The sequence below is a fragment of the Corythoichthys intestinalis genome, chromosome 8, assembly GCF_030265065.1.
Source record: "Corythoichthys intestinalis isolate RoL2023-P3 chromosome 8, ASM3026506v1, whole genome shotgun sequence".
NCBI classification, from domain to species: Eukaryota; Metazoa; Chordata; class Actinopteri; order Syngnathiformes; family Syngnathidae; genus Corythoichthys; species Corythoichthys intestinalis.
The window spans coordinates 55,612,462-55,625,346 of NC_080402.1; the positions used below are offsets into that span (position 1 = coordinate 55,612,462).

Genomic DNA, 12,885 nt, shown 5'->3' on the forward strand with positions numbered 1-12,885 from the left:
AGCACCCCTGGTCAAAAATCAGTGAAAGATGTAAGGACTTACAATAACTGTAAAAAAAAAAAAAAAAAAAATCTATAGTTGGCCCGTCTAATATTGTATTCATAAATTTGAATGTTCATTTAGATTTTTAAAACAGGTTCATCGCTACAGTTTAGATATTCATACTTAATACATTTGACACTTCCTTTTGGCAAGTATTGTATTCAGTATTACAACCCCTGGCAAAAATTGTGGAATTGCCAGTCTCGGAGGATGTTCATGCAGTTTAATTTTGTACAAAAACATAGAAAAGACACAAAACTAAAAGCCAGAAAGTTGCCATTTAAAATCACTGAATCACTAAAAAAAATGTTGTGGTTGGAAAATAACTTTTTTTAGACAAAAGCCAAAGGAAAAAAACATATTCTGTACCATAATTCTTGCCATAATTTAATGGACCAAAAATCTGACACATTAAAACTCCTGGGAGCGGACTTAAATTGTGAAAGACAAAAATACATGTTTTAAAAATTCTGTAGAGTACCTTATAGTCTACATTTTTCCAAAGGTGAAAGACAAAAATAATTTTCAACGACATTGCATCTCATTCCGGTGCAGTGAATGCCCTGGCAGCAAAGCACTTAGCTAAATAAAACATGACTCGGCCAAATGAGACCAAATACAAACTGAAAACATGACAAGAGGTGCACTTCGTTCATGTTCACGTCACCTTTTCGGGCAAACGTGACTGTTTGTATTGAGAGTATAAAACTTCTGAGGTTCTGATGACTTAACTTAATGTAGCTCTGGCCGGTTAGCTGATTTACCACTGGTAAACTAACATCTCACAAGGCAGGTTTCATCATGACAATGGACAATTTAGTTCATGGATTGAGGTAAGTGCTTTATTAGAAAATCTAATACCAAAAGTGAGTTCAGAAAATGTTCCTCGCAGCATCAACGCTGGTGTCAGTTTACATCTTTTCATAGGTCAGTTCATGTCCGCAGGTCTCACAGGTTTTCTTGTAGAGGTCCTCTTCCAGATCCACCACCACCTCCGGTCCGTACTGATGTTGGTGGGCACTGGTGTCTTTGGCCCACATACTGCTCCTCACTGCCCGACGCAGCTCTTAGAAACACAACAAACGCATTAACGGTCGAAAGCCTTCATGCTTATTATATTGTTCAGGCACTCTAACTAACCTTTGACTTTCTTATTGAAGCGTTTTTGTTTCTGCACTTCTCTGTTTTCTTCCCTTATTTCCTTGGCTTCCTCCAGCGCTGCCTCTGAACCCCACACTTCCATACATCGTTTTTCTACATGTATTTTAAGGTAGAGCTTCATGTCACCCCAGCGTGGATTGTGAGGGTTTTTCCTCAGAATGAACTTGAGAGGAGGCTCTCTCTTGTCCAGGTCACAGTCCTTCAGTAGGTAGTTCTGCTTGGCCTCAGTTCTGGAGATCAACTTGTGCTTCTGGTCGTTGTCTCTGAAGTGGATAAATTGCCAATTTAACTCATTTAAATACTGTATATTTATCACAAAAGGCTTATTATCAGTTATTACATAATATCATTGCCAATCAGATTTTTCATAATGGGTGTCATTTTAAATTCATTCGTAGTGTAGAATCTGAAGTATATGCGATTGCCTCCAGAAAACTGAACATGACATGCTTTTATTTTGAAACGTTCACCGGAAGTACGTTTGCTAAGCCACTAACGGCAATCTTTACACTCAGTAAAAAGAACAAAATGCAATTCTCTTTCATCATGCATGTTGTGTCAGTCATAGACTTTTGTTCTTTTGTTCGCATCGCTTGCAAATTCTTTAATCCGGCAAGTTTTCATGTTTGATGTGTCACATTTTAACCGCAATTTTGTGTTGTGGAGAGGACTGTCAATGTTTTATAGCAGACTAAAGTGGTTAGTACTAGGGGTGTGACAAAATATCGAAATGGTGATATATCGTGATACTTTGTATCCCAAAAGGTTATCAATATGCTCCTGCCAAGAATCGAGATATCATTTTGAAAAGGTGTCAATGTCTAAAAAAAAAAAAAAAAAAAAAATAGAATAAAATAAAATAAAATAACAAGTTGCTACCAAAATTTTCCACCATAATAGTGTCTCAGTTAACTCTAAGGCTGCATTGACGGTGCTTGACGCCCGATCCATTTAGACTGGGAATGTTCGTTCATTCAAAACCAGCGCATTCACAGTCATTCTGTCCGATTTTCAGGGTATTCAAAGGTGACTTGCTGTTCATTTTAGGGCATTTACAGGTCATTTTCTGTTGAGTTTGAGTCACTGCCTATTCATTTGGGTGATTCGCAGGCCATTTCCTGTTCTGTAACTCAAAATAAACAGGAAGAGACCCATAAAATACCCCCAAATCAACAGGAAGTAACTGAAAATCAACAGGTAAATGACCTTAAATAGCCCAAAATTACCTCATTGCCTGGCATTGGCTGCCACTACTGGCCATTGACGTTCAATCCGTTTGAGGTGGGAGGGATGGCAGCGAGCTGTCACCCTCCCACTTCAAATGGATTGGACGTCTACTAGTGATAAACTCATTCCAATTCACAGCAGAAGCTTGTTTTTCTGTTTATTAGTTTGCAGAATATCCTAGAATGATTTCCTGAATGTATCAATAATCGTTATATCACCGTATCGTCAGATAATCGTTATCGTGAGCTTTGTATCACAAATCGTATCGTATCGTGAGGTACATAGAGTACACCCCGAGTACAGAGAGCAAATTTTCTGCATATTTTGTACATCCTGAAATTTCACCCAAAAGATGAATGCCCCTTTTTTTTACTAGTGTATGTCCCTCTGTTCAACAAGGCTTGTGAAACATTGTTAAGTTATTCATATGTATATTGTATACGTACCTGCACTTGTCACACACAGACAGGTCAAAGCTGTTGCTGAGGTACGAGTCCATAAAGGGCTTTTGACAGTCATCGCAAAACAAGTAGTCCGGTTCAATGACTGGAGCTGTGAATTAAAACATTACGTGAGAAAGACAAAGAAAAAAAAAACATTGCCCCCACACTTGAACGCCCCTTATGAAAACTACCTGGCTGATGAACCACATTTTTGGTCTTCTGCTCCTCCTCTATACCTTCTTCTTCATCGATGAAAAACCCCGCACCGGTGTCGATAGTTTTGCAAACTTTGGCTGAAGTCGCACCCTCCACAGCTGCTAAAGGACGGCTCGCAATCCGGGCTTGCCGCAGCATCAACGCCCGCTGTCGATTCCTCTCAATTTTTGCCAGCATCGCAGCAGAAATTTCGGGTTTTGGACATTGTTCAGCTACGGCTCCATCAGGAACAACCACCGTCGGTGACCTGGATGGGTCCATGTCGTTTGACGGAAACCTCACTGACTTAGTGGGACAGAAACAATGTGTCTAGGTTTAAGTGCCCCGCCGCATTATACAATGTGCACTGTTGCTCAGCCTGTCGAAACTTACGAAAGCAAAAACAAAGGCTCTACTTCCGGATACGTCTTCTTCTCCCCCCCCCCCCCCCCCTCTTTTGTCACTACCGCCACTATGCGGTAGCGTTGTGTACTGCTTATGGATAGCGATTGATTTGACTTTTTTTTTTTTTTTTTTTTTTTTTTTAATTGAAGTGACTTCTTTGATTGAAAATACAGGAGAGCATTTAAAAAATCTTCAGAACGTATTCGAAATATACAGCTGACTCTAAAGTTTTATTTATTTATTGTATTTATTTTACACTGTCCTCTTCAGCTGCTTGAGACGGAGAATGGAAATCTGTGAGTCTGATTGGTCGGAACAGTTTTAATGTATCACATGGTAGTGTGACATACTCCCATTGTGATCATTCAACATGCCTTGTTTATACTGTAAGTCCACTTACCATTACAAATGGGGTGCCGCAGGGGTCTGTCCTTGGACCATTCCTTTTTACGTTATACATTAATAATATTACTCTTCCTAATCAATTTTGTAATGTCCACTTTTTTGGAGATGGTTGCATTCTATATGCTCCCGGTTCTTCCCCAGCTCAAGCTCTGACTCATTTACAGACTGCTTTTGATTCTTTACAAATATCTCTTCATATCCACAGATTAGTTTTAAATGCTGAAAAAACTAAATGTATATATATATATATATATATATATATATATATATATATATATATATACATACATACATACATACATATATACACACACATACATAGCCCCCTTGAACCTTGCAACCTTTCGCCACATTTCAGGCTTCAAACATAAAGATATAAAATTTTAATTTTTTGTCAAGAATCAACAACAAGTGGGACACAATTTATTGGATAATTTAAACTTTTTTAACAAATAAAAAACTGAAAAGTGGGGCGTGCAATATTATTCGGCCCCCTTGCGTTAATACTTTGTAGCGCCACCTTTTGCTCCAATTACAGCTGCAAGTCGCTTGGGGTATGTTTCTATCAGTTTTGCACATCGAGAGACTGACATTCTTGGCCATTCTTCCTTGCAAAACAGCTCAAGCTCAGTGAGGTTGGATGGAGAGTGTTTGTGAACAGCAGTCTTCAGCTCTTTCCACAGATTCTCGATTGGATTCAGGTCTGGACTTTGACTTGGCCATTCTAACACCTGGATACGTTTATTTTTAGACCATTCCATTGTAGATTTGGCTTTATGTTTTGGATCATTGTCCTGTTGGAAGCTAAATCTCCGTCCCAGTCTCAGGTCTTGTGCAGATACCAACAGCTTTTCTTCCAGAATGTTCCTGTATTTGGCTGCATCCATCTTCCCGTCAATTTTAACCATCTTCCCTGTCCCTGCTGAAGAAAAGCAGGCCCAAACCATGATGCTGCCACCACCATGTTTGACAGTGGGATGGCGTGTTCAGGGTGACGAGCTGTGTTGCTTTTACGCCAAACATATCGTTTTGCATTGTGGCCAAAAAGTTCAATTTTGGTTTCATCTGACCAGAGCACCTTCTTCCACATGTTTGGTGTGTCTCCCAGGTGGCTTGTGGCAAACTTTAAACGAGACTTTTTATGGATATCTTTGAGAAATGGCTTTCTTCTTGCCACTCTTCCCTAAAGGCCAGATTTATGCAGTTCGTCCAGAGTGATCATGGGCCTCTTGGCTGCATCTCTGATCAGTTTTTTCCTTGTTTGAGAAGAAAGTTTGGAAGGACGGCCGGGTCTATGTAGATTTGCAGTGGTCTGATGCTCCTTCCATTTCAATATGATGGCTTGCACAGTGCTCCTTGAGATGTTTAAAGCTTGGGAAATCTTTTTGTATCCAAATCCGGCTTTAAACTTCTCCACAACAGTATCTCGGACCTGCCTGGTGTGTTCCTTGGTTTTCATAACGCTCTCTGCACTTTAAACAGAACCCTGAAACTATCACAGAGCAGGTGCATTTATACGGAGACTTGATTACACACAGGTGGATTCTATTTATCATCATCGGTCATTTAGGACAACATTGGATCATTCAGAGATCCTCACTGAACTTCTGGAGTGAGTTTGCTGCACTGAAAGTAAAGGGGCCGAATAATATTGCACGCCCCACTTTTCAGTTTTTTATTTGTTAAAAAAGTTTAAATTATCCAATAAATGTTGTTCCACTTCACGATTGTGTCCCACTTGTTGTTGATTCTTGACAAAAAAATTAAATTTCATATCTTCATGTTTGAAGCCTGAAATGTGGCGAAAGGTTGCAAGATTCAAGGGGGCCGAATACTTTTGCAAAGCACTGCATATACATACAGTGGGGAGAACAAGTATTTGATACACTCACAATGGGAAAACCCATTGGCAGTGTATCAAATATTTGTTCTCCCCACTGTATATATATATATTCTGAGACCCCCAATCTGGCCAAATTTCAAAATTGTCCGATATGTATGTATGATACATTATTGGAAATCTTAAAATCTCAATTTTCTGGGGGAAGAAAATTTTTGAACAGGAGGGCATTTAAATTTTTTTTTTTTTTTAAACACCAAAACCCTATCTGGAGGTAAGAGCACGCAAGATCAGAATTACAAACGCCATGTCTTTAACGAGATATTATCGCGGACTTACCTTGTTTCGATCCAAAACCTGTAGCATATATCACCAAGTGTCAAGACACAGCTGTGGATGGCCACAGCTGGATGTTTTTTGGGATACGGGTAAAACATAGTCATATAACAAGGGTCGCAATGCGGAAATCGCAGACATCAAGCAGTGGTCGAGATTTTCTTTTTCATATACTAGTCGTTCTGAAAATATTAGCATATTATGATTAAGTTCATTATTTTCTGTAATGTACTGATAAACATTAGACTTTCATATATATATATATATATATATATATATATATATATATATATATATATATTTTTTTTTTTTTGGGATTGTACTTTTACTTAAGTATTTTTGTGTTATTAAAAAAAAAGTACTTCATCCACCACTTTTTGTTGCCTGTTGGTTCTGAGTTAGCATGTAGCACACACGTGCGCCCTTTGGGTGTGCTGATAACTTCTCTTGGCTAATCATACATTTAGGGAGCCTGGCGGTCGTAGTTCATTTGAACTTTTTTTTTTTTTGAGGTCAGTATTCATTTATTTCATAATGACAGTTTTTACAATAAGTTTAGCAATACAGTACATTTGTTACATTGTAATACATCACCATCCTTACATAGCACAAGATGGAAATACAAAAATAGTATTGGTCATGATACCCAACGATGGTCTGTTGATATTTTTCCTTGGGCATATGCCCATGCATAATTCACGGATAATCATCGAAGCAACAATTTCAATTTCATGAGCGGCCTAAAACAAACTTAATGATATACAGACTTGAAATATATATATATATATATATATATATACTTTTAAACAATTATATACACAAATGCAAAATAAAACATTCTGATACTATTAGATGAGTTCAATTAAAATACTTATGAGAAGGTTGGGGGATGACTAGGAGATCAAGTGTGTTTCTCTGTTATTGTTGTTGTTTTTACCTTAATAATAAAAAGTGTCGGAAAAGAAAAAAAAAAACTCTTATATTGATAACAAGAGAAAAATGGGAAACGCACAAGCAAATATTTAGATAAATATGAAAAAAAAAAAAAAACAGATTCCAGCACCTCACCACCATACACTTGGACTATACAGTACATGTATGAAGCACTGTTGAAATTGCATAAAAAAAGTTTTTGTAAGCACAGAATAGATTGGATGACAAGACAAAATGCAGCGGATGGTGTTAATCAGGAATCATGGCTGTGCCTTTATAGGGCATTTCATTGTGACATCCTAATTAATGACCGTTTTATTCGTCCATTCAAGTAAAGTGAGGATGCTAATTAAATTAGTAATTACTGGTAGTAAGAAATTAGTACCTTTTTTGCTTTTGAGTGTATGCAAACAAAACACTATTTGCATCCTCTTTTGTAAAATAAACAGATCATTTGAGCCTCAAATTCATTTCTTGTTAGTCATAGTTACAGTAGTAGTTGGTTATTTTGTAAATTACACAGACAAAAGTCTTGAGACAAACCATGGTGTTCTGACCAACTTCATGTTTCTTCCATTTTCATTTCCTGTAGGAGTCCCAGTACTTTTGTTTGTAATGAAAGTCCGTGAGGGTGACTGCCAGGATGTGATGCATATAAAGGCATACCAAAACAAATTTGTGTTTGTAGATGTCATTAAAGGAAATAGTATCTTTACCCGTATTTACTGTTTGTATTACTCTAACACACCCAATATACACCCCTATCAAAAAGTATGGAATCACCAGTCTCGGACGAGCACTCGCTCAGACATTTTATTATGTAGAAGAAACTCAGATAAAAAGCTTGAAAAAATAATGAATTCGTTCAAAAGTGCAACTCTTTAGCATTCAGAAACACTAAAAGAAATGAATAAAAAACATTGTGGTGGTCAGTAAATGTTACTTTTATAGCGCAAGTGCAGGGAAATAAATATAGAATCACTCCATTTTGAGGGAAAAATAGAAAGATTCATTAGAAACAAACAAACAAAGAAATAACAATCAAAACATATCTCTAGTATTTAGTTGAACCACGTCTGGCTTTTATGACAGCTTGCAGTCTCTGAGGCATGGACTCGATGAGTATTCTTCACCAATGTGGTGCCAACTCTCTTTGATTGCAGTTGTCAGATCATCCTTGCAGGTCGGAGCCTTGTTGTGGACCATTTTTTCAATTTCAACCACAGATTTTCAATAGGGTAGAGATCTGGGCTATTTGCAGGCCATGATATTGACTGGATGAGTCTTTCTCCAAGGAATGCTTTAACAGTTTTATGCATGATGCATTGTCATCTTGGAAAATGATTTCATTATCCCCAAACATATTTTCAATGTAAACTTGTGCATTTATTGAAGATTTAACCACAGCCATCTCCCCAGTGCCTTTGCCTGACATGCCGCCCCATATCATCAAGGACTGAGGGAATTTTGATGTGTTTTCCAGTGAGATCTTTGTAAATCTCACTGGAACGGCACCAAACAAAAGTTCCAGCATCATCACCTTGTCCAATGGAGATTTTTGACTCATCAGAGAAAATAACCTTCATCCAGTCATTCACAGTCAATGATTGCCTCTCCTTAGCTCATTTCATTCTTGTTCTTTTCTGTTTAAGTGTCAATGATGGTTTCCTTTTAGCTTTCCTTTATGAAATTCCAATTGCCTTTAGGTGATTTTGCACTGTTCTGTCACATACTCCAGCTTCCTCCCATTTCTTCTGTATTTGTCTTGTTGTACATCGCTCAACTTTAACAACCTTGCCATGCTGTTTGTATTTGGTCCAGATTTTTGATACAGCGACTGTGAACAGCCCACATCTTTGGCAACCATACTGTATGTGTAGCGTTACCTTCTTCAAAAAGTTTGATAATCCTCTCCATGTCTCAAGAGACATTTCTCTTGCTGGAGCCATGATTTTTGTGAATCCACTTGGTCCAGCAGCCCTCCAAGGTGTGATAACTGTTTTTAACTGCTGACTAACGAGTAGATCTAATCTGAAGCAGGGGCCCAATTAAGGAAAGGAAACTGACTGGGTGTGTCTGTATTTTCTACACAAAATAGAGTGATTCCATATTTTTTAATGGAGTGATTCTATATTTATTTCCCTGCACTTGCTCTATAAAAGTAACATTTACTGACCACCACAATGTTTGTTATTCATTTCTTTTAGTGTTTCTGAATGCTAAAGAGTTGTACTAGAACTAATTTATTATTTTTTCAATTTATCTGAGTTTCTTCTACATAATAAAATGTCTGAGTGAGTGCTTGTCCGAGACTGGTGATTCCATACTTTTTGCTAGGGGTTTGTCAAATAAATTGCATTTAAGTCATACTTTAACAAAAAATAAGGGAGATAACAACTACAGAAGGATGCCTGCTGACTTCAGAAGCCGACCCTGAATTGTGCTGACTGGGAGACCCAACGTGCGCGTCATAGAGCTGACTGAGCGAGACAAGCAGGGGATGGCCATCTCACAAGCCCACGTCTGGACCACCAAATGTCATCATCAGCTCTTCTGGTAACCGACAATGGACAGTCCGGGACAATGGAAGGACTTTATCTCCTCACACAAGGAACATCTGATAACGGATGAGCCAGTTGCCACTCACCACTCAAGTGGCGCTGAGGCTGGCAAAATCCTCAACTCTCGTTGCCCTGACAACAGTAACGCACGAACCTTCCTGCCCAATCCACAACAGGCAATAACCCTAAACAATGCCCAAACACACCCTTCTTCCGGACCACAGCCCGCCCACAAGAGCCTTCAAAAGACTGAATTCTTTATCTAGCGCTGGCTTTTCGTGGGAATGTTTTGTTTACCTGTTGATTGTTGACTTTGCCTTCTTCTCGTCTGGGTCTGTTTGCTGTTTTGCCTTGCTGTTTTAATTGCTGTCGACTTGGAATAAATCGTCAACTTGAGTTTCGAAACCTGCTTTTAAAATGGAGTCAGTACACAGGGTTAAAACTAAGGTGAATGCGCGGAGTTTGGCCTTTTGGCTGGGTTTTTGAGCTTGCGCTGGCCTGGTTCGTTGGAATTGCGCTAGCGTGGTTGCGATGGTTCGGGTGGCGTGATTCCGGCAATCTGGCTAGAAGGTCAAATTCCAACATATAGTATAAATATATACTATTACTGTTAGTGGGAAAATAAAATAATGGACACCTCCACCAATTAAAATTCTGTATTCTGCAATGAGAATTTTTCAATAGCCTGTTTGTTATTCATGAAATAAAACAACAATTCTGTGCAAATTATTCGGATGAACCCTAGTGAATGACAATGTACAGGAATCCAACATTTCAAATCTAAATACCTAGCCTTCACACATGTATGGTCCACGTGCCTCTCCTTTTCCTCCTTGATTATGAAAACAGTAGCCTCAGAGCTTCAAAACACAAAATAATGTCCACTCAAATTCTCTTGTCATAAATCATATAAAGACTTCATTGCTTTCATCGGTGCAATTTTTCCACACACATCAGCATCTCTGATGAACTCTTCTTGACTTGCTCAGTTCAGTCAATGTTCAAGGAACTGGTCCATCAGTTTCTTCAAGTAGGTGTCAACCCACAAAATGCAGCCTCACGGCTGAAATTAAGTTATGAAGTGGCATCAATGCCTCATCTCTCAGACAGTTACTGGACATACTATAATTTTGTCCTCCAGCATGACACTGACGATGAGGAAAACAAAGTAGAGCAGGAACATGAGGAAGCCAAGCAGCTTGCTCATCCTCCACTTACAGGCTGCGATCGAGATGATGACAAAGAGGAGCATGAGGAACAGGAGGACGATGGCGCAGAAAAGGCCATTGCTGCTCACTTCCACTGGCTTGAAGTCATTTATGATGTTGTAGATCAGCCACGGAAATGGAAGCCTAGAAGTAAAGTCGGAGTTCGATCGTGAGCTTGGATGGTGGGGGTTATATCCTTTCTAAAGCAAAACTCCCACTTACCCTACAGTGATGTCGAAGATGTTAGAGCCCACTGAGCTGGACACGGCCATGTCACCGAGGCCTTTTCGGGCCACAATTACGCTGGTGATGAGGTCAGGGATGGAAGTGCCTGCTGCTAGAATAGTCAGACCCATGATTTCCTCTGTGATCCAGAATGTCTCTCCAACCTACAGATGAAACGAAACACATGAAATGTCCTGTAACTGCAGCCTTTAAGCTTTTAACCACATGAGGTGAACTGCAGGAATGATAAGTTTATGTGCCTCACACTTTAAGAGACCAAATATAATGGGAACATTGACTTCTCAATTGTTTATATTATAAATACTGGACTATATATTTTATAGCGAAGCAGGCTTGTGTTCGGGAAGCAGTGTTGGATGAAGTACTCACTTTTTTTTTTTTTTTTTTTACTTAAGTACAGATACAGAGGGGGAAAATTACTTGAGTAAGAGTACAAGCATACAGTGGTATGAAAAAGTATCTGAACCTTTTGGAATTTCTCACATTTCTGCATAAAATCACCATCAAATGTGATCTGATCATTGTCAGAATCACACAGAGGAAAGAACAGTGTCTACTGAAGATGTCATCCCGATTGATCGGGTCCGATCACGTCATTTTCAAAGTATTTCCAGAGTCTATAGTTTTGGCTTAATGTAGGGCTATCAAATTTATCGCGTTAGCGGCGGTAATTAATTTTTTTAAAAAATTAATCGCGTTAAAATATTTAACGCAATTAACGCATGCGTTGCACGACCCACTCACGCATTGTCGCGTTCAATCTATAATGGTGACGTTTTACCTATATATAGAGGTAAAAGCGTAAAATGAGTAGAGTGAATTTTGGCAGTCTTTGGAGCCTGTTTTTAATTGACTGAAGCCTTACAATCCCTCTTTCAACAATTAGAAATATCATGGGAAGCAATGTGGGGAGGAAAGGTAGTAGTTGATCTTTTTCTTAACACCATATGTTATTTCCCAATGCAGAGAAGATACAGTATATCAATTGGTGCCACTACGCACAGTCATGGTTGCACTTCCCATTATGCATTTGGGCAGAACAGTTGAATGGCTACAGTATCATTTACTGAAAGCTCAACAAATACACTAGATGGCAATATTTAGTCACAATATACAAAGTCACATTTATCCTTTAAGAATTACAAGTCTTTCTATCTGTGGATCCCTCTCACAGAAAGAATGTTAATAATGTAAATGCCATCTTGAGGATTTATTGTCATAATAAACAAATACAGTACCTATGTACTGTATGTTGAATGTATATATTCGTCCGAGTTTTATTCATTTTTTTCTTAATGCATTGCCAAAATGTATATGATCGGGAAAAATTATCAGGGAATGATTGGAATTGAATCAGGAGCAAAAAAAAAAAAGCAATCGGATCGGGAAATATCGGGATCGGCAGATACTCAAACTAAAACGATCGGGATCGGATCGGGAGCAAAAAAACATGATCGGAACAACCCTAGTGTCTACTTTAGCTATAACAACCCAAACATTTATAGGTTTTCATATTTTAATGAGGATAGTTTGCAAACAACGACAGAAGGGGGAAAAAATAAGTGAACCATCACATTTAATATTTTGTGCCCCCTCCCCTTTGACAGCAATAACTTCAACCAGACGCTTCTTGTAGCGGCAGGTCAGTCTGGCAGATCGATCAGGACTATTATTGGCCCATTCTTCTCGAAAAAACTGCTGTAGTTTAGTCATATTCCTGGGATGTCTGGCATGAATCGCTGTCATTCGGTCATGCCGCAGCATCTCAGTGGGGTTCAACTCTGGACTTTGGCTTAGCCACTCCAGCACGTGTATTTTGTTCTTCTGAAACCATTCTGAAGTTGATTTACTTATGTGTTTTGGATCATTGTCTTGTTGCAGCA

General features: G+C 38.7%; 2 protein-coding genes across 2 annotated transcripts in view; both read right to left on the minus strand.

Annotated features, from left to right (window-relative positions):
- Positions 1-278: 278 nt before the first annotated feature.
- Positions 279-3,492, minus strand: xpa (xeroderma pigmentosum, complementation group A). Its single transcript, XM_057844048.1, has 4 exons — positions 3,065-3,492; positions 2,877-2,982; positions 1,183-1,466; positions 279-1,108 (listed from the first exon to the last, which is right to left on the minus strand). Exons 1-4 carry the CDS (start codon positions 3,348-3,350, stop codon positions 954-956), a joined length of 831 nt encoding a protein of 276 aa, XP_057700031.1. The 5' UTR covers positions 3,351-3,492; the 3' UTR covers positions 279-953.
- A 2,956-nt stretch (positions 3,493-6,448) lies between these two features.
- Positions 6,449-12,885, minus strand: part of slc24a2 (solute carrier family 24 member 2) — a 44,228-nt gene continuing 37,791 nt past the window's right edge. The window contains exons 9-10 of the mRNA XM_057843564.1: positions 10,979-11,145; positions 6,449-10,900 (exon numbers count right to left, since the gene is read on the minus strand). Coding sequence (XP_057699547.1) covers positions 10,651-10,900; positions 10,979-11,145 — 417 coding nt within the window. The 3' untranslated portion in view covers positions 6,449-10,650. The remainder of the gene's footprint in view (positions 10,901-10,978; positions 11,146-12,885) is intronic.